Below are 21045 nucleotides of genomic sequence, written 5' to 3'. Positions count from 1 at the left end.
GTAGAAATCGAGCGATGAAATATTTCACCATTTGCGAGCATAGGCTTTAATTACCTGTATAATGATCATAATGATGGGTTGATGGTGTTGGTTGGATGAGTTGTGAGGATGAGACGAGATGTGGGTGGGGTTAGGATGTTTATCCTGCTTGGATGTGGAGTTCCCCTAGGTAGGTTGGGAGAGGGACCCGAACACCGTAGACTGCTTGCATCGTTTAAACATCAATCGTTGTTGCAGTTGGCTTTAGCACTTTTCGTGCTAACTACATGTCGCATATGGAAACAATAAGCCGATTACCTTTGTAACTGTGGCTTTTTGGCATGCCGGTCGATGGTGTCGGGCATGAGGCCGGTTGGAGTATCCATTTTGCTCTACCAGTAGTTCTGGATAACCCCCAAACCTATCAGCGTATGATGAAACGGTCGGGGCTTATTGGAAAAGATTGATATGAGTACCCCTTGTATGGACCTGTGTGGTCATGCAAGCCGCATGGTCCTCAAGTCGTATAGGTAAAGCAATACCCTTGCAGAGTGTAAAACATTTTGAAATACCACTCTCTTGGTCATAAGCATACTTTTGTCCATTTGCAGCAGTTGTAGAGTTACGAGTGTGGATTGATGTGGTTGATGGGTTAAGATGGTGCTTTACAGATATTATTCTTATGGTTACATATATGTTCAATTGAGGCTTATGTATTAGATAGTCGTGTTGATCAAGTATAGATACTCACATATGTTTATGTCAAATTTGCTTTCGTATATAAAGTTTACTTAACCATATGATCTTTTCTTGCTAATATCCAAATGCATAATCTTTAGAGTCAGACTATTTATAAGTGTCTATTATAGATTAAGTCTTGCAAGTACCTTCGTACTCACGCTGTTTTTTCAAGTGCTACCGCCGAGAAGGAGTTGGTCTTTGGCTACTTCACGTCTACTGAGGGTGGCGACGGGTATGAGTAAGCAACTACTTGGAAGTCGCGTTTTTGGGGTGAAGCATAAGGGCATATGTCTTCACCCATCTTTGCAGTCTTTAGTCTTCTGCTGTGTAGTTTCTTATATTGGTTAGGAGTTGAGTCGATTTTTATCTTCTCTAGCTCTTTTTTGCTGTAAATTTTAATAACTTGATAAATACTTAAGAACTTGTAATCTAATGTTAATTATTCGCTCTTTATTAAGCTGTGTTATGATGTTAAATGTTAGAAAGATATGTGTTCTGATCTTGGATATAAAACACGTACTAGGACTACTATAATAATATTTTAGTTAATTGTTAAAATCATAATTAAATAAATGATCAACTTAATGATTAATTTGAATATTGTTTTGACGATTCTTTATACTTCAGCTCGAGTGCAAATTCTTTTTTTTTAAGGGTTTACTGCCAAGTTCACAGTGAATAGTGATAGCGCTCGATTTTTACTGCAGAAAGCAAAATCGGCAGTGAAAATTGATTTGCAATCAACAGCGTTAGCCCGCTCTGTAGTATGTTACTACAGCTGCTCCAAGAACTCGAGTGCTGTAAACAAGAAAGAATATGGCCGTGGGGCTTGCACTCAATCGAGCTGACAGAACACGAATATCGAATATATTTTTTCATAGACCGCGCACGCACGCAGAGGACTACGTGTCATCTTATATATACTACTCGTGATTTGGGTCGTGATTTGGGAGATGTTGGAATATCCCATCAATTGCGTCGATCGCACTCGACCAGACGTGCACTTTACATGGGATATGTGCACTACGATCAATCGAAGCGTAGCTAGTTTCGAGGAATATAATCGGTCCGCGTGATGATTGTGTGGGTGCATTACATACGTTTTTAGAGGCAGAGGCAGCACTGCAGCAGCTAGCTCCAATTGTTTTGCTTAGGCGGCACTCTTTTTGTTTGGTTTAGTCTAGTTGTCTCGGCTGCATGCAAATACGATTAAAATTAGACTTGAATCATCTATGTACGTACCATCTCGATCGGCTGTCAGGAAATTGTAAGGTCGATAGCATGGATGAAACCATGCATGAGATCTTCCATCCGAGCCCTTTCGTTCCTTCTCTATCTAAACAAATCTGCCTTCTACAAATTAAGGGCTGCCTCTGTATAATAGACTGTAAGAAGAAATGCGCATGATCCAAATCCATGTTAGGATATAGGTTAGAATTGAGGATTTTCCACTCAAACAATCGTGTTTGATGTTGTGGCAGTCCGTTTCACCGACATGTGCGGACAGATGAGTGGAAATTCCTCAAAATTCCTTTTTTTTAATTAATTAATTTGGAGCTACTACTGGTTTCAATACAATGCTTATGTATGTATGTATGTATTGCTCACTCCAATGTTGTTTGTAGGCCTGACAAAACGAGTACTGCGCATTGCAACTTTGTAAGCACTGTCCATGCTAGCTAGGACGAAGCATAGCCCAAATGTATCTACAAAACGACGCTGGGAGCGTACATTCTTAATTATAGACGTACCAACATATACATGTCCTATCCAAGATGGTATGGCCATGGCCACTCTAATCGTTGGAACACTAGTCTCATGTGATGAGTTGGAGCATGCCTTCGCTACTGCTCAATAATCCTTCAACTTGTGGGAGCAGAAAATGAACAAATCATGACATTTCGTCGGTTTCATTATCCATGCGAATGGATTGATCGAACGAAGGAATGTCTAGGGGTAGCTAGCCATACATGCAATGCATCAAGTACGCCGCGAAAGAACTGCGGACGATAAATCTTATCTGAGAGAGCCAGCAAAAACATATGTAATTTTCTACATCTTGTGAAACCTTGAGATATGTGTTATTAAGTTAAAGAGAGGTGGGAGTGGACTGGGTTGATCTAAGCTGTTGGATTGAAGATAAGGTCTAGAATAGGTGACTTAGGGATCTACAGGCAAGGTGCAATGGCGCCAAGCTCGCGACGCAGATTTAATCTCCGGTGTGAGCAAGGTATAACACCCGTTTTTTTTTTTTAAAAAAAAGTCACGTTACAGATGAATATATACATATCTGGTGCAACCCACCACATACCAATTCTCTAGAAATGGTGCAGATGATAAAAAAAATATTAAAAAAATGAACCTGTGGCACCACATAAGGAGTCCATGGAATGAAGCATCTAGGACAAATCCAATTGGAAACACGCACGATGTATACGAAGTGGATAATGGAACATTTTTTGGGTTTATTGCAACCGGCCATCCAGGCTTAACCAGGGATAGAAAAACCAGGAAGAAGTTTGCAGAGGCTTTCTTATCTGTAGCTACAAGAAGCATGTTCCATACACATGTACTGTGCCCCAACCTGCAAGTTCACAGATCACAATGGAGTGCATCCACATTCACGTGAAGTAGTACCAACAACTTTCAAATCTTTTACTAGTGAGAAAGTTGCTGGTTGTATCTTTGAATAGGAGGGACAAGAAAAGCTGCTTTTGCACGCTGGGCTGCTTGTGGATACGGGAATGGAGTCACGAAAGGCCCCACTGGCGGTAGAGAGAAAGTGTCTCTGACAGCCAAGAAAGAAGGCTCTTCTTCTGTTTGACACTCCTGCTTCGTAGACTGGTAGGGTTGGTTGGTTGCCTGGTGTGCCCTTCTCTTCGTGGTTTGTTCCGCTAAAAGAACCTAACCGCCGCAAGGCAGAAAAAAACTGCTCCTCTCTCCATTTTTTAATAACTATCATTTTTTATCAAACACGTATATAAATACATATCAAATATAGTACAAATTTTAAATATAAAATGATAAAAATGTCCTTAGAAACTAGCTAAAATATTTTAGAATCTACTGTAAATAAGTAGATAAAAGATATTTTGTAAGAATAAATTAAAAACTGCATCTTACAAATGTGAAGTGACATGTATTTAAAAGTAAATAAAAGTGATCAGTATTAAAAAAATAGAGGAAGTACTTCAGTATATATAAAAAGGTAAGGGTTAGAGAAACTAGGGAAAAAAAAGGTTTGTCTGGTTAGTTGGTGTGTCTGACAGACGGCTGAAATCAAGGAAGACTGCTTTCTCTGCCTATGAATGTACGGAGGAAGGACTCTTTGGATTGAGCTGGAATGCTCCACCAGGATCCCCCTGTTCCCCACTGGGGAAGCATTAGCTTGCAGCTCACACAACACATTCCAGCTGCGCTCCATTTGGTCCCTCCCTCCCCACATTTGACAGCCTCCGTAGCAACGGCAGCCTTTTCACTCAATCAGTCACCGCCGCCCAGTTCTAAGCACGGCCGCGGGCTTTGATCCAGCCTACCACTTTGTAGCTTTGCTTCATCTCCTTTCTTCTTCCTCTCGCAATCATGCCGACCATGCCATCCACACCCCCAAGCCGCCATTGCTCCTGCTCCCAGCTCTCGGCCTAGACATCAGCCATTACGCAGCCAGACAAATCAGCATGTAACTGGTGGAGTATAGTAAGTGACAGGACTTGATCTGCAGGCTACCGATCCACTGCTACTATCGGTTGTCAGGCTGTGCTAGTCCAATCGCAGCATATAGCCAAGAACCATCGGGGAAGTGCGCGAGTGTGATGGCGGCTGATCACGCGCTGTCATTGGCGGCGTCCTCCTGTCCGGGTTCTCTGCACTCCGCCGCCGCCTACTACGTCGGCCTTTCTTGCGCTCTCGCCGCTCTGCATCGCGCTCTGGGAGCGCAGGGGAGAGTTACCGGCTGGTGCGATCTTGGCGCGACACGGAGGGGGTGCCGGTGGTCGCGCGTCAGGGAGCTCGCGCTGCGGGAGAAGGTCGGCGCGCTGGATCGCAATGTCGAGGAACTCCGGCGACGGAGGGCGGAGGACGCCAGGGCCAACGAGAAGGTGGCGGGCATCTTCGCAGCCCACGAGCAGCGGTGGCTGGCCGAGCGGAAGTCCCTGCGGCGGCAGGTGCACGCCGTCGTCGCCGCGGCGCGCGCGCGCGAGTCGAAGCGCGAGGAGGAGGCGGAGGAGCTGAGGCGGCAGATGGAGGAACAGCGCTGCGCGACGGGGCTCAAGGACGAGGCCCTCGAGCGGGAGGGCGCGAGGCGGGAGGACGCAGAGGAGAGGCTGCGCGTGGCCGAGCAAGTGGCGGAGGAGCTGAGGGAGCGCGCCAGGAAGGACGCGGCGGAGCACGCCGCCGAGCTGCGGAAGCACAAGGCGGCGTTCGTGGAGCTCGCGTCCGCGCAGCGGCAGCTGGAAGCGGACCTGGCCCGCGCCGCGCGCCTCGCTGATTCTTCGGAGGCCGAGCTCAAGACGGCGCTGGAGCGCCGCGACGAGGCCGCGGCGGCGGCCGCGGACCTCTCCGCCGAGGCCGCGCGGCTGCGGCGGGACGCGGAGCACAAGGACAAGATCCTCTCCGCGATGCTGCGCAAGTCCAAGATCGACATGGAGGACAGGGAGATGCTGGTGCGGGAGGTCAAGATGTGCAAGGCCAGGCGGAAGCAGGCCGAACTCGAGGCGGAGCGGTGGCGTAAGATGTGGGAGTCCCGCGGCCACCGCCGGGGATCCAGGTCATCAGCGCGGTCGGACCACCCGGGGTGCTCCGACAAGCTGGCCCACGACGCAAACGACACTAAGATACTATTCGTTGACCACGTGGCAGGCGACGACAAGAGGGCGCCGCCGGCGAAGGAGTTGACCACCATTGAACGCGTCGATCGCTATCCCAGCCATGTCGACGACAAGCCCGGTAACTCTCAGCTGCTCTGTTCTTGTACTCTGCTTGCTTTTGCTAAGAGACGCTAGTATCGTGCTGCGTTTAATCGTGTCACGATTAACGTAACGGCCCGGGTATCCACGTTCCTCAAGGTCACCACCTAATATCTAAATCCTACCAAGTCTGAATCTTTTTTAAGAAAATTTCGTAGAGATTCCCCTGTATCCGTCTCTTTCCTGGGCAAACAAAAAACACACTGTTTCCACAGGTATAATATTTATAAGCAGAAAGTAAATATTACAGCCAAAGTTGAGACCAATACCTTCGTCCAATATAACCCTAAGTTGCTTAACAGACCAAGCTAGCAATTACCGTTCTAATGTATTATTGAAAAGACTAAGTATTGGAATAAGTGTGTTGATGTGATACTACTCCCTTCTATGTATGCTGAGATCACTAGATACCTAAAAACTAAATAAAACATAAGAATGGGTAAAAACACTTAACAAGTCTAATATGGAACTGGAAGAACATGCATATTATCAGCGTCAATGAAGAACGAGATATGGTGTTTTCTTTTCTTTAAAAACAACAATGGAACAGTAGTTTCTTTCTGAAACGAGCAAACTTGGATTTCTTAGAAACCATAAATGAAATAGTAGTTTCCGTCTGAAAGGTACAATTTGGAAAACATCATCAGCATTTACCGGTAAAGCCAAGTAAATAGGACCATCACTTACTCACATGAACCTAAATATAAAAACAAAATTGCACATCCAGTCATCAAGCAATTATATGGCTTGAATTCTAAATGGTCACCACAGACACTTGAATGAAATGTAAAGGAAATATAAGAACCAAATTATACATACGGTACCACCGACACTTGAATAAAATGTAAAGGAACCACTTGAAACTTGAATCTTTAGATAGAAATATATTTGTGATACTTCAATCAATAAACACCAGGATATATGGATATTGAATAAACATAATTGGAAATGATCAAGAAAGCACATCCAAATAACAAGCAAACTATGCCATTGCACGGTGAGAATTAACAGCACATTCATGGATCAAAACACTTCATAGAACATGAACGATATGAAAGGTTCATCATGAAGACAGGAATTAGGAACATGAAACATCACATCAAAACTTGAATTATGAAATCATAGGAACACATGAATCATAAAGGAAGCAATTACAAAACAGGTAGAAAACCAAACGAAATGGTAGAAATCTATAGGTTCGTCATGCACTATCTTAACCGTGGGGAGGAATCAACTTTATGCCGTAAGCACCAACATTCCTTACACCCTTGACGCGTAAATCACGAATTGATGGAGAGTTTGATGAATTTCCTGAAACTTCCTCTTTTTCCCTTCCTTTTTCTTTATTTTCTTCTTCCTTGCTTTTTCTATTTCTTGCTTCCTCGGCTCCTGCACAACTGTTGAGTGGCAACAGCCGGTGACAGGGCTTTGGTGGCTAGCGGCTGTGAATGTCGGCAGCAGTTGGCGGTGCGGCTGAGTGGCGGCGGCACAAGAGGTCACCGACAGCAAGCGATGGTGACCCAGTGGCAGCGTGGGGCAAGCTAGGGTTAGGGTTAGGGTTGTGGGTGTCAGCTCAATCCTGTGCTGACTTTTTAAGGCGTTAGCCGATCGATTGAGTAGGTCGGTTGTAATTTTATTTTTTTATTTTACTAATCCAATGGTCTAAGTTTATGGGACTCGCTACGGATACACCAGGTGTCCAAACACAGTGTTAGAATAGTAAAATAAATTCGTTTTGATGAGATTTACATATCCACCGTCTCCGATCATTCATTCGAGCTATGGATCAAAATGTCAATTTTCGCCCTCTCTGAACCTGGCCCTGTCGAGTTTTATTTTTCATAATATTCACATTGTATTTTTCCTTAATACTCGGGATGTTACAATTAAGTCAATATGCTGTCAGGATTTATGGAATCAAAAGCCTGATTTTGTTGTCTTCTAACTGGTAATTACCGAGCTCATTCGTTGCAGATTGCACACGTATGATATGATTTCTCATTGCTAACTAGTCAGGCATTGGAAATGGTAAACAAAACAATAGTGCTTCACGGTTCTGACTTCTGAATTCTGACGAGGCTGTGCTTCTTGATTTGTGTTGCCGGCAGCTGTGGAGTGGTTCCAGATGGAGACCGAGAAGTACACGGCCATGATCAAGAACCGGCATAAGACGGAGGTCGAGGCGTTCACGGAGCAGCTCCTGCTCAAGGGCGAGAAGCTGGAGGCGTTCCGGTGGCGGGCGGTGAGCATGGACGTCGAGGCAACGCGGCTCCGGTGCCGGATCCAGGAACTGGAGGGGCGGCTGGCGCAGCACGAGCAGCACAGCGCCGGCCTGGAGGCTCTGCTCCTGGACAGGGAGAAGGAGAACATCTCACTCAAGGAGAAGCTGGAGACGCTCCAAGCGCAGGCCCTTGGCATAGTGATCTACGCCGCCGATGACCAAGACGACGACACCTGCGACCACTGCATCCCATGTTCCCCTGTGAAGATCGAAAGAACAATGCCAGGAGAGGCCGATAGACGGTCATCCGGTGCGCGACATCCAGAGGGCACTGAGGTCACCAATCCTCATCATTCAGAGACCAAACTGGACGAGCCAGTTTCCCCAGATGATCACAAGGACAAGGCGTTTGATGTGGAAGCAACAGAGGCGCACGGCGTTCTAGTTCCAGTTCCAGTCCCAGTCCCGGATCACGCGCACGCCGAGGCGCCAACATTGCTTGAACAGGAGCGGCACAATGTTCCAAGGCAAAATTCATACAGGTCTGAGATTGAAGAAGAGAAGGAAGTCTACACCGATCCGGGCAACGCGCACTCGCAGACCAGCACGAGTAGTTCTCAAGAGGTGACATCTGGCCTCGCACTCGTGGTCGTGGCGCCTGAGCAGAAGAGCTCTGCTGGGAAGACGGACATCCACGCGCTCGCGGTGTCGCACAAGATCAAGAGGCTTAAGCAGCAGCTGCTGGTGCTGGGGAAGCTGGCCGCGGAAGGCAAGGAGGAGGCCGCGGCGACGAAGCCATCAGGCAGCAGGCAGCATCCAAGGACAAGGTACCAGACGATGATGTCCTTCCTGAGCAAGCACGTCAAGCGGTACCAGTCCCTCGACGACAAGATCGACGGCCTCTGCGCAAGAATGGTACGCATACAAATGCGAATTCCTAGCGAGTTTGCGCGTTCCCGGATCGTTATTGTAAGAAAATTCCCTTTTTGATTTCAGGAGGAGAGCAAGAGGAGCGTGGGGCGAGAGCGTCGGGGCGCGGGAGAGCAGAAGGTGGCACTGGGGCAGTTCCTGGGGGAGACGTTCCAGCTGCAGCGGCTCATGGTGGCCACGGGCCAGAAGCTGCTGGAGACGCAGTCGAGGATCACGCCAAGCCTCGTGGTGCGCGACGGGGGCGGCGAGGACGGCATGGACATGAAGAGGTTGATGGACGTGGCCGGGGCGTTGCTGAGGGACGTGCAGAGGGGGCTGGAGGTGCGGATCGCGCGGATCATCGGGGACCTCGAGGGCACGCTCACCTTCCACGGCATCCTCCACACCGCGCGCTGATGCTAATGCAGCTGCTTGCTGTTCTCCTTTCCTGATCGATCGGAAACTATGGAGTCCATTGTCTGCAGCACATACATGTTCACGAGCATATGAAACTTTTTACTAACATAGTATCCTTCCTGGGGATCGATATGTTCAAAGAAACTTGCTTGATGGCAAGAAAATCCGCGGATGCATGGTGTGGAGGAATACATGCATGGTGCGGATGCATTTTGATCTAGCAGTGAACTGATGGCGGCAGCTCGTTGGTATTTCTGACACAGCGAGCGCGACTCTGCTGTGACTGAATGCTGGTTGAGGTGTTCTGGGCCGTTAAGGTTGGACCGACCAACTTATCGTCAGTTTATCTTCTAATGGAGCTGGCGTTCAGGTTACCAAGCAAAGCATTCTGAGGTCCAATTTAGGCACATCATGTGCGACGTTCAATCTGAATCAACCAATTCTAGCGAGTCATGTGAGATTTTGAGGCGCTCGTAATTTTCCGCGCGATGGCTCGAGCTCATGTTTCTTTCAGCTTAATTTCCAGTTGATTTTACCAGAATCCTCCTTGCAACTGGGAAATTTCATATGATTTTGTAGAAACTAGTGAAAGTGTGTGCAGTTGTGCGGCCAGGTAGAATGATATGTTTAGATATTAAATTGATGCAGACAATTGAACCCAACATATTTGCCGTTACGCTCACCCAGACGTCAGACACCCATGTCCGACTTTCAATTGGGACCATGGGGACTCTCGTATGTGGAATTTCATTTTCAAATACTAATTTAAATTAATATGGAACTAATTTAAACTTTCACTTGAATTTCAAATAACCCAGAAATTTCAAACTGAAATTTGGATGAAATTTTAGCTGCCCGATAAGCATCAGAAAATTTTCAAACAAATTAAACTCGACTTTGCAATTGAAATTACTTTCTCTTTTAAACTAGCCTATTGGCCCGCGCAATTATAAGGTTGGCTAGCCATGCTATTATTTGTTAGGGCAAATTACCAATATAAGTGCTAAATGATTTCCAATGGAATATTATTAGAATTCTTTTTTCACCATTTACCTTTGAAATATAAAATTAACAAACTATTTAAAATATAAATCAGACACTTCCTACATAAATCTAGGTTTGGAATAGAACGGAAGTGGGAGGCTGTTTAACTTCCATGCCTGCTCGACGTCGAGTTCTACAGTCGGTTCAGACTTCAGATTAGATTCCATTTCCAATCGGTGGTTAGAATTAGACCATAGTGGCCTCTTACTAATTTGTATATGTATATTAGAAACCTAGCAACTGCTTGTGATCCCATGCTCTATATGTTCTTGTATGAGCTATATTAGAGAGGGAGAGAGAAGAAGGAGGCGATGGCGTGGTGGCTGATATGAGTACGGGTGTCCCTGACCTTGCCGTGAGCATAAGTATGAACACGAGATTCTTATCCCTATAAGCAATCAAAGAACAAGTAAGATGTGAGAAAGCATTTAAATTATATTCAAATTAATCAATTGACCGATCGTCTAATTAGATGAGACATAGCACACGATCATCTCTTGACACGCCACGTGCTAACTCACATCTTACCATAACAATCATATCCACCAAAGATTAAAATAAATCCAATCCCAGTAGTCTTGATATGTATTTTATACATAAGATCAGAACACATGTCTTTACAACAAGTTTCATCATATCAAATCATAATAAATAGCGAGTAATATAAATATATTACAAACATTTAAGTCATTACAAGTTCAACGATGTCAAGCTCAATGTAACATCAACGAATGCTAGGAGGAATAAAATACATCAAATTTATATCATAACTTGTTGATATTACTATGCATCATAAAATAACTTATAAACAACAAATAGATGGTGCCAATTGCCCTAAGGTACCATCCCGTTACCATGCGTAGCCTATCACCACTCTTGCCTGTTACCGACATCGACGGGCATGAAGTACAAAGGTGAGTACGAAGGTACTCGTAAGACTTACTCAATAATAGATACGTATAATAACCCGACTCTAAGGACTATGCATTTGGGATGCGTAGCAAGGAGTAGGCTACAATGTTAAATGAATTTATAGGCAAAAACAATTTACTGAATCAATTGTGTGAGCACCTAATATATCTCAAATTTATTCTATCCCATCATGTGAACATAAGTATAAAAAAACCATCATAAGAACATACTCTCCCAATATTGACTTACACGAGCCAACATACCACATACAACCACATTCACCCTAATCATCAAAGACTCTACGATTGATACGGATGGACATAAGTGTGCTCATGACTGCAAGCGCGGTAGTTCAAATTGATTTCACACCCTGCAGAGGGTATATCTTTACCCACATGACACAAGTCCATCATCTCGGCTCTCATGACAACATTCCTCATATGTTTTGCATCAGACCGGCCATGCTTGCGTTGCTGAGGATACCTAGTTTCCACCAGGGCTCTTCCCTATTGGACACCCTTTGGTCTTCATCGCCACAATATAAACTTCTCCATCTCATCATCCCAACATATTTGTTTTGGTGAAACATCGTTAAGCCCTAAAGATCGCGAATGATGAACGAATCACCGCTTGACTTCTACCGGTGACCTAAGCTTGCTAAGCTCATCGCGCTCATTTTAAGTTTGACAGTTACATAATGGCATCCCGGGTTACAATGGATCAAGATATACACAATATCAATGTAGGGCAATATAACAATTAGGAAATACCCACAAAACCCAATATTGACTTGCTAAACATGCACGATATACATAAAGCGATATTTATCCAGATTAGACAACACAAGATCCAAAATAAAAGGTGAAATATGCTTAGATGCTTGCCTTGGTGCTCCGGTGCTTCGGTCACATACACCTCTAGTTCGACATCAGCTTCGACCGCTTGAACCGTCGACGCGTCACTCTCTAACCAATGGTAGAACACATCGAATGAACAAAAGAAAGAATGAAGATGTATGCTCATGATGCATGATTGTGAACGAGATGTAATATGACATGTTATGAAAATATTTGCAAAAGAACGCCTAAGTGATGGGGGTTAGAAGAGGTTTAAATCTCGCACGAGACAACCTAAGATCAAAGGGTTCTGAGTGGCTGGCGGTCAGACCGGTCTAGGTGGTGGTGGGACCAGCTCAGGTGACAATTAGACTGTGGGGGTCGAACAGAGAAGAAAGTGGTACTAAGTAAATCTGGAGGTCAGACCGGACCAATGACGGTCAGACTGCAAGGTCTGGTGATCAAACTAACCCTAGTGGATGTCTGACTCCTGACTATGGAGTCTAACTCAAGTCTAATCGGTCAAGTCTCATCCCGGCGGTCAGACTAGCCCTAGTGACGGTTAGACGGCTGGACATGGCCAGCGGCACCTCAGCGAGGTCACCGGCGAAGGCTCAGGTGATGCCTTTGACCAAGAGTGGTACCAAAACACTCTACAAGGTTAGGAGGGTTCTTTTAGAGTGGTTTGGGCGATATGCATGACGCCAAACTCAAGAACCCATGGATCATGTCCATGGCTAGGGTGGAGCTCAAATCTAAACTAATGGGGGACCGATTGGAGCTGTTACCTTGGTATGAGGAAGCTTCCTAGATGGTTGGTCGATTCCGGGGAGGCTTTGATTTGAACATCGAGATGGACATGTGCTATCTCTCATCTTATTAGATGAATCGCCGATTTGATTAATTTGAATCCAATTTGGATCGTTCTCACAGAAGCAAACTCTAAGAAACCCTAACAAAACCATGATGAGAACCCTATGTGGGTTAGCACGTGACACGTTGAGAGATAGATATGTGCTAGCTCTTATCTTATTGGACGAATCACCGATTTGATTAATTTGAATCAATTTGGACGGTTCTCACAAAAGCAAATTCTTAAAAACCTAACAAAACCACGATAAGAACCCTACGATTCTCACCTCAGTGCAGTGAAGGGGATTTGGTGCCCATATCTCACTCCTCCGACACAGAAAAAACCGTAGCTGTGTGTGTGGAATATGAACACTTCGATGGTAACGAGTAGAGCGAGGAAGATGAACACTCCTCATCGCTTTGTATTGAGGGGAGATGAGCGGGGTTATGTGTGTGGGAAGCTAAAAGAGTTAGGGGAGATGAGCGGTCAAATTTAAAATATTTCTTGGGTCTTTACCTACATACGGGTTTTCAGAAAATCTGTCGTATGTGACAATATCACAAATAAGTTTTTCTAAGCGTCGTTTGTGTCTATACGATAGAAACAGACGAATTTATCAAAACTATATGTGAGTTCTGGCACATCCAGACGGTGGTCTTGTTACAAGCACGTCTATCTTAACAATCGTCTGAGAGTATTTTGTCAATGATATGTCTTAAGAAATTATCTGTGACACTTCATCTACTTTTCACTGATTATATGGTAGTGAATTATAAGTACCATGAAGTACTTCAATGGCCACAACTTGGGCTAGCTAGATTGGTCCATGTCACCCTCAACCCTTTTAAGGAAATCATGCATCTCATTGTTGACTTGATACAAAGGTCTCGTAATCAACATGCCTTTGGCTCAAGTCTTGCACATGAACTGTGCTGAGTTAAGAATCACTTTGGACTTTCGTACAATCCTGAGGATAGTGATGGAAGCCTTTTAATAGTTTTCACTTTATATCTTACTTTTCGAGTCATGAGTAGGTGCTCAACACCATTCTTCTCTTCGATCTCCACATGGAAACCCATTATTTAGGATATCTTTGAAACTAAATAATGTGTGTGTCAATTATGGAAACAATAATGGATCATATATCAAAGTATTTGGTTGTCACATGATAATGGAATTAGTAGATCCATTATCAAAAGAACCTTTATTATTGTATTAAATCTTATTTATTGATAAATAAATGGAATAGGTAATGATACAGTATATTATTATTGTAAATGGGGCCCTTTTTATGTCGTAAATGACAATTTTTTTAACAGAAGTAATATTGCATTGAATATTCTTATGTATTGTGATTTTCTGAAAGAAGGATGAACTGGAGCGCAACTATGTCTATCATGTGTACCTTTTTCTACGTCAAATCATGCGGGCTTATAATTCTTTTAGTAAAAAAACTTAAATAAATTTAATCAACTATTTACAGTTTTAACAAATACTTATATATGAAGCTTTGTTATTAAGACATGGTTTCTAATAAGCAGTTTAACCATCAACTTTCTACAGTAATACATTAGTTAGTAACAAATATAGAACATTATAACTCAAAGATATTTCCCATAACAAATTTAATGACACTATTATGACGAGACTAATCTAAATAGTATTTATGCATCAACGATCAAATCTGAGGAAATTTAACAACCCAAATTCTAAACAATTGCAATTTTTGAATGGGTGAAGTAATATATAAATTAGCCCCTGCCAAAGGAAAAGTTGACTAGTGTGTTTTGAATTTAATTACGCAGTCTGGTTTTCAATTACGCATTCTACGGCACAGTGAAAAACCATGTAATTACTCTTCAATTATGCAGCCTAATGTTAAGTTACACGGTCTGCAACCGGTAAAATGTGTGAATTAAATCGCTTTAACTTTGAAATCTCGGATCAACTCAAACTAACAATAAGAAACAAACTAATGAAATCTCAGTTACCTGGAATACAGCCACCTTTCCCACGAAGATATGCAGTCCATGAAGGCTTGATTAACGTTTTCGTCAATAGTAATATAAAATGCACCAGTTTATCAGAAATATTTGATCTCAACCTTTCATCGCCTTTTACCTCCAACTTAGCAAGAGTGACAAAGCATCAGCACCATAGCACGAATGGCCTCTCTATACGTTGTAAAAGGTGATTCCAATCCTATTTGAATTAGGACTTAAGAGGGGGTAGCTACATGGAAGGCTACTTGTAGGATTCGATTCTATATAAGCACAAAGTCAGTACAATTTCATAAGATGGGGGCATATGCTTTTGAGTATACCTGAGCATGGGCCGGCCGGAAGAAAAGGCTGGTTTGTTTCGAGTTGAAAATGGTTGTCCGGGCCTAGTCCAATAATCCCATTGGATAGCAAAATCAGGCGGTAGTCTGGCAGGGCTCAGACCGTCCGTTAAATTTTACGTGTAAATATAATTAAAATTAATGTTTTGAGCATGCTTGAGTTAGGCCTAAGTTTTTTTCGCTCATAAACCACTGCCCAGGCCAGTAAACAGCAGCCAGCGGGCCGGCCTGGATGGACCAAAATTAGACTCGGGCTTTTTTTGACCAGGCTTTTTATGCCCAGGTCTACTTTTGAGGTTTACCACATGCCATAGGACCAATCGCACACGAAGCACCTTCTTCACTCCCTCTTTATTTTTTGAATTGAAGGCACCTTCTATTTTGCTTGAAACCGACCGATCAACTGTAGCCGCACTACATTTTCTGAAGTAGTAGTTGAATCAAGAACTGTTAGAGCTTGTTTGGTAAAACTCTTTCTAATTCAAATTATCTGTGGAGAGTGATTCTTTGGGAGAAGTGATTCTCTCTACGGGAAGTGATTCTGTAGCTGAAATTAATTTTCTAAAATAAATTATATGGTAGAAATAATTTTATGTGGGAAATGAATCAATGAAAGTTGTTTTTTCAGCTCTCTATCTTCTAGTTCGTTTCAGATAATCACTTCCACGAATTTTACTTAGTAAGCTAAAAGCTACTGTTTGATAAAAATTCTCTGATTTTAATAATTTTGGTACACAAAACGGTCGGTTTACAATCTGCAGCAGCGCCTACTGGATTCATGAGCATGATGCATCACGCCAGCGTCTAGGCAACGGCAAGGAATCCATCATCCATCAGAGAATGAGTCAGCCTCCCTAACCAATACGGTGGAAAACGAAGGCTGGCGAGATATTGACAGGATGGGGAAAACAGGAGGCCGTGTACGTCATCCTGGAGCGAAAATTCTACGAGGGAAAGGTAGGTCCATGGAAGAATTAAGGACGCCATTTGGTGGCCGAGCGGCGTAGTAAACAAGGCAAACCTAGGTTTAAACAACTGGGCGAGAATAGATCGAACACAATTTATCGATGATAATGACCATTATTGTGGTTTGTGTGGTTCTCCCGGCCACGCTTTAGATCCTGACAGAGATCTATCCCACTTGAAAAATTGCTGGAGAAGTGCTAGCTTTATATTGACCACAGCAATACTATAGCAATGTTGTATTATTGCCTTCTCATTTTTCTAGCTCAACATGCATGCAAGCTCTTAAACTTGGCACCCTCACTATTTATTTCCTAATATAAACTCCACCGCCGCTACTAGTCGCAACAACGCATATATCATCTAAAACAAAACAACGCATGTATTTAGGCAATGCTAAACCTCACAATTAGTGTTTTAGAGAGCTTCATCTGACACCCGAATTTGTAATATTCTCTGGGTAGATGGGAGAATCCTGGACAAACTTTTATTCGTTTAGATTTACGGGTGAACGTAGCTGTAGCTCCGATAGAGTCTAGAGCATATCCTCATCAACCAATATGATAATCAACCTAGCCGACCGTGGAGGCGGAGGTGGACGGAGCAATTCAAGCGCCGCGTGTCTGGCTCGCCTCGCGCGCGAGTGAGAGACAGAGAGATCTCGGTGTCTTTTCAATTTTCATGCGTCACTCGTGCTAACTATAGGCTGGGGCTGTCGCGACGCGGCCTGCTGTGCTCAGCTGGCCGCTTCAGAAGCAAATTTTTAGGATTCGATTTTATAAAATATCTTCTTTTTTATTATGATACATATTTACTTATTTTTTTTCTCTTCAATTCAACCATACAGAATAGATAATATAAATAAAATTTTACGAAAATATTTCTAAACATAATGCTATAAAATTCGCTTTCGACCGCTCCTCCTACCATCGCTCGCGCACCTGTCACTCCATCGGTTTCTCCATCCATCCGCAGTCCAGCTCGGGTGTCCACGCCATCGGAACTCATCACGACTTCCATTTATCAGGGAGGGAGGGAGGGTCACACGCTTGGACGCTCAGTCCTCACTCACCCCGCTCCCTCCGCCTCTGCATTTACCGTTACGCCGATGCAGGCGCGTCTTCGTGCCCCACTCATCGTCTCCCAGCTTTTATATATCCAGCAGGAGCGCGCGCGATGCCGTAACTGGCTCTGTACGCTCAGATCACGCTCGTGTCAAGACTCAAGAGTGCGTGAGCCTTCAGAGTGAGAGCTGCGGATACGATACGATAGCATGGGGACGGAGGCTACGGGGCTGAGAGGCAAGATGCCCGCGCTGTTTCTCGTCCGCGCGCGGTCGCGAGCGAGCAGGGTGGTCGACATGGACGACGACGCGGCGGTGTGGTGGCCGGCCACGCCGCCGCTGCGGCCACCCGTCGCGGTGCCGTTCCTCTGGGAGGTGGTGCCCGGGAAGCCCAAGCCGCAGACCCACACCGCGCACGGCGCTCCGCCGGCCGCCGCCGAGAGGCACGTTCACGAAGACGGAGGTGCAGCTGCCACTGGCGGCGGTGATCACGACGGCGACGCGGAGGCGCGCCCCGTGCCGCTGAAGCTGCCGCCGCGGCTGCAGGTGACGACCACCGCGGCGGACAACTCGCTCTCCCCCAAGACCGTGCTCCAGGGCCCCTACGGCTGCACCGGCGGCGCCAAGAGGCCGCCGAGGACGCTGAAGAGGAGTGGGAGCGTCGCTACCTTCCGGAGGAGCGGATTCTTTTCCCGGAGGAAGGCTACGGCCGCAATGTGGACCAACAGGAAAGGCGGCCATGAGAACGACGCCGCGGCTCCGGACGCCTCGTGCTGTTCGCCAGCGGCATCATCGGCGTCCTCGCCGTCCTCGTCCTCATCTGTCTCCTGCTTCGGCGACGATCACGGCCACGGCGGTCACGAAAGGCCGGCTGATGGGCGCGTGGAATCCGTGGATTCGGAGGAGGACGTGGGCGCCAAGGCGTCGGTGAGGATCACGAGGTTCAGAAGGAACAGGAGTCTCCCCAGCATGACCACGTCTCACCTCTGGGTACGCCTCTGTTTATTCGTCTCGCTCTTTTCTCTCTCTGACAACAATGGAGCTTCTCCGGCGACGGTGGAATTTAGGAGTTGGAAGGGCGTTCAGCAGGTCAGGTTTAGAGACCGGCCGACACCTTCTTTGGGCGTGTGATGCATGGAGGAGCACACGATGGCGGCAGCGGGAGGTGGGGGACGACGAATAAGATTCTAGCATTTCAAATAGGAGTTTAATCTTTGGAATAGTTTGCATTTGCTGTACTAACTAATCGTGGAGTTCAATTTCCACCATAAAATTCAATACCGTTTATTTTACACCATCACATTTCAAAACCGGTGCAAATAAAGTTACGTCAAACGACGCAAGGGTATAGCCCATATGAAATTTCCTCAAGTTAATTACATTTGTAATTTTGTATACCCAGTTACTCACTCCATCATCATTTCATCACGAATTAGTTTCCAAACGTGACTTTAACCTTTTGTCAGAGAAAAACACATGTGTAAAAGGATGTTTTCATGCCTTCTAGTAAAAAACAAAACACACAGCATATTCCCTGGCCTGCTATCATCCTGCCGTCACAATTCAACTCTAATGTCAAGAATGACAAGCACATCCCAACCAAACCCACGATGTAAGTTACTGAAGTATCTACAAGATAACCGATACATTCTGAAATTCAGTTTTAAGCCCATCTTCAAGATAATTATTTCTTGGATAAATGCCGATTGCCCATGAATAATCAGAACAAGCCTCGAGTTCTCGGGTTTTCAAATTCATGTATGGTTCCTCGTAAAAAAAAAGAAATTCCTGCTTCATGGTTCTATTGAATGGGCAGTTTGAATTTTTACTCTTTCAATGCTTATACATGGATCTGTACGCCAGATGACAGTTTTGTTCACCTCATCACATCCATTATTTTGGTTTGGCATCACATATGCAATGCAAATGTATTGTTTTCAGGCCAGCATCCGCAAGAGCGTCAGGCAGATCACTCCATGGAGCTAGAAGAAGGCCACGAGGTACCAGCACCACTGCATGCGTGGGTGTAAATCGGGAGCTCTAATGGTTCAAACTCTCGGTATCAATAAAGAGAACCATAGTAGTATAAATATAAGGCCCCGGCGGAAAGGCAGGAATATTTGTAGAAAACGGTATAATTCTAGCAGGAGTTTTGTCAAATTTCTGCAATCCAAATGCGGCTCAAGCAACTTTGCATTGTGACCGATCTCTCCATGGCACCAATCCAAATTTTTCTTTGTTTTTATGTATATCCTGGTGCACTGCTTTCATGATGCCACTACTACAGAAAATCCTATCACTGTCGGTTCTAAAGTGATCATCACTACCGGTTTCAGAGCCGGTAGTGAGCAACGTGCAGTAATAGTCGGACTATCACTGCCGACCCAAACACCGACAGTGAAGAGGTTATCACTACCGGCTGAAGGCTTCAGCCGGCAGTGGTAGTCGGTTATCACTGCCGGTTGAAAGTTTCAGCCGGCAGTAATACAGTCTGTCCCTGATTGACTTTTTTGGGCCAAAAAAATTAAAAAATAAATAAATTTTGCACCCGAGGAACCCCATGCCCGCGCAAGTCATAAGTCACGCGATTATTCACGCGCGTGCAGTTCATGGCACTCGAACCTGAGACCTTTCAGCTCGCGCAATACATCCTTACCATCCCACCACAGAAGTACTTGTGATAACAGTAGCATATGCAATCCTTTTGATCTCTTCTGTCTGAAACTTTAAATAATTATTTGGACATCTAAATAACTTTAAATGAAAAAATTATTAACTACAAAGTTATAGATTTCGTCGAGGGATACAATTTTCTTATAAATTTTGTCCCCATCCGACTTCGTATGAAAACGTTATGAATTTTTAAAGATAAGCTGTCATCCACTATCATTGTTGGCTCGTGTTACGAACCGACAGTGATACCAGACCAGAACTATTCATATGACCAGTCACTGCTCACCCGTTATCACTGCCGGTACTTCTTATGAGCCGGTATTGATATCCATTGTCACTGCTGGCTCATAATACGAGCCGGCAGTGATACTTGACGAACTACCACTGCCGGTTCATAGCTAGAGCCGACATTGATAGTTCAGGTATCACTATCGGCTGGTGCCTTCACTCGGCAGTGAAGCATCACTGCCGGCTCAAGTCATCAGCCGATAGTGATGTCCTTCATCAATGCCGGTTCATAAGCCACATTCGCTGATTCTTCCCGCGTGGCTTTCGAACCGGCAGTGATGCCTCATCACTGCCGGCCCATTAGCAACCGGCAGTGATGGGCCGGCATATAAGCCTGATTTTGTAGTAGTGTGCACTACGACATAACGTCACATGGTAATTAGCTCTAAGCTTCATGTCATATAGTTTCCCATCCGTTTGTTAGAAAGTGTCTATGATGATCTCCTAATAGTTGTCAGTCGTCTATGAAATCGCATATCAAAGATGGCTAATTACTAGGAACAATATGTGATGACACCTATATACATCACCTCACACAATAGTAATTGTCTAGCAGACGATTGCTAGGACGAACCATATGCTTTTTATGACATATCTCAGACAATGCTAGACAATAATCATCTCTGTTTTGACCTCATACGGTCACCACCAAATCCTGCACAAATCGTGTACACACGGTCAGCACAAAAACCACCGTCATAGCCATCGACGCACAAATTGAGAAAACAAGAAAAAAATAGAATGACACTAGCGTCGATCTACACATCATCATCAATCTGTGTGTTGCCGCACCGACCTTCTTCATTGGCACTCTGCCGCACCGGCCGCTATGCCCTACCTC

The 21045-nt window shown here is 44.8% G+C and overlaps 2 protein-coding genes across 3 annotated transcripts; both read left to right on the top strand.

Annotated features, from left to right (window-relative positions):
• Positions 1-4043: 4043 nt before the first annotated feature.
• On the top strand, positions 4044-9673 carry LOC133913826 (uncharacterized). Its single transcript, XM_062357097.1, has 3 exons — positions 4044-5664; positions 7793-8820; positions 8902-9673. The coding sequence occupies exons 1-3, from the start codon at positions 4533-4535 to the stop codon at positions 9229-9231; spliced, it is 2490 nt and encodes an 829-aa protein (XP_062213081.1). The 5' UTR covers positions 4044-4532; the 3' UTR covers positions 9232-9673.
• A 7523-nt stretch (positions 9674-17196) lies between these two features.
• LOC133913808 (uncharacterized) lies at positions 17197-19457 on the top strand. 2 transcript variants are annotated; one of them, XM_062357078.1, is made up of 2 exons: positions 17197-18408; positions 19185-19457. In XM_062357078.1, exon 1 carries the CDS (start codon positions 17454-17456, stop codon positions 18372-18374), a length of 921 nt encoding a protein of 306 aa, XP_062213062.1. In that variant the 5' UTR covers positions 17197-17453; the 3' UTR covers positions 18375-18408; positions 19185-19457. The 2 variants fall into 2 exon arrangements, with proteins under 2 accessions (XP_062213062.1, XP_062213069.1); XM_062357085.1 differs by having other exon boundaries at positions 17201-18233.
• Positions 19458-21045: the final 1588 nt, after the last annotated feature.

The sequence above is a fragment of the Phragmites australis genome, chromosome 1 (assembly GCF_958298935.1).
Source record: "Phragmites australis chromosome 1, lpPhrAust1.1, whole genome shotgun sequence".
Classification (NCBI taxonomy): domain Eukaryota; kingdom Viridiplantae; phylum Streptophyta; class Magnoliopsida; order Poales; family Poaceae; genus Phragmites; species Phragmites australis.
This window is presented reverse-complemented; position numbering and strand designations above follow the sequence as displayed.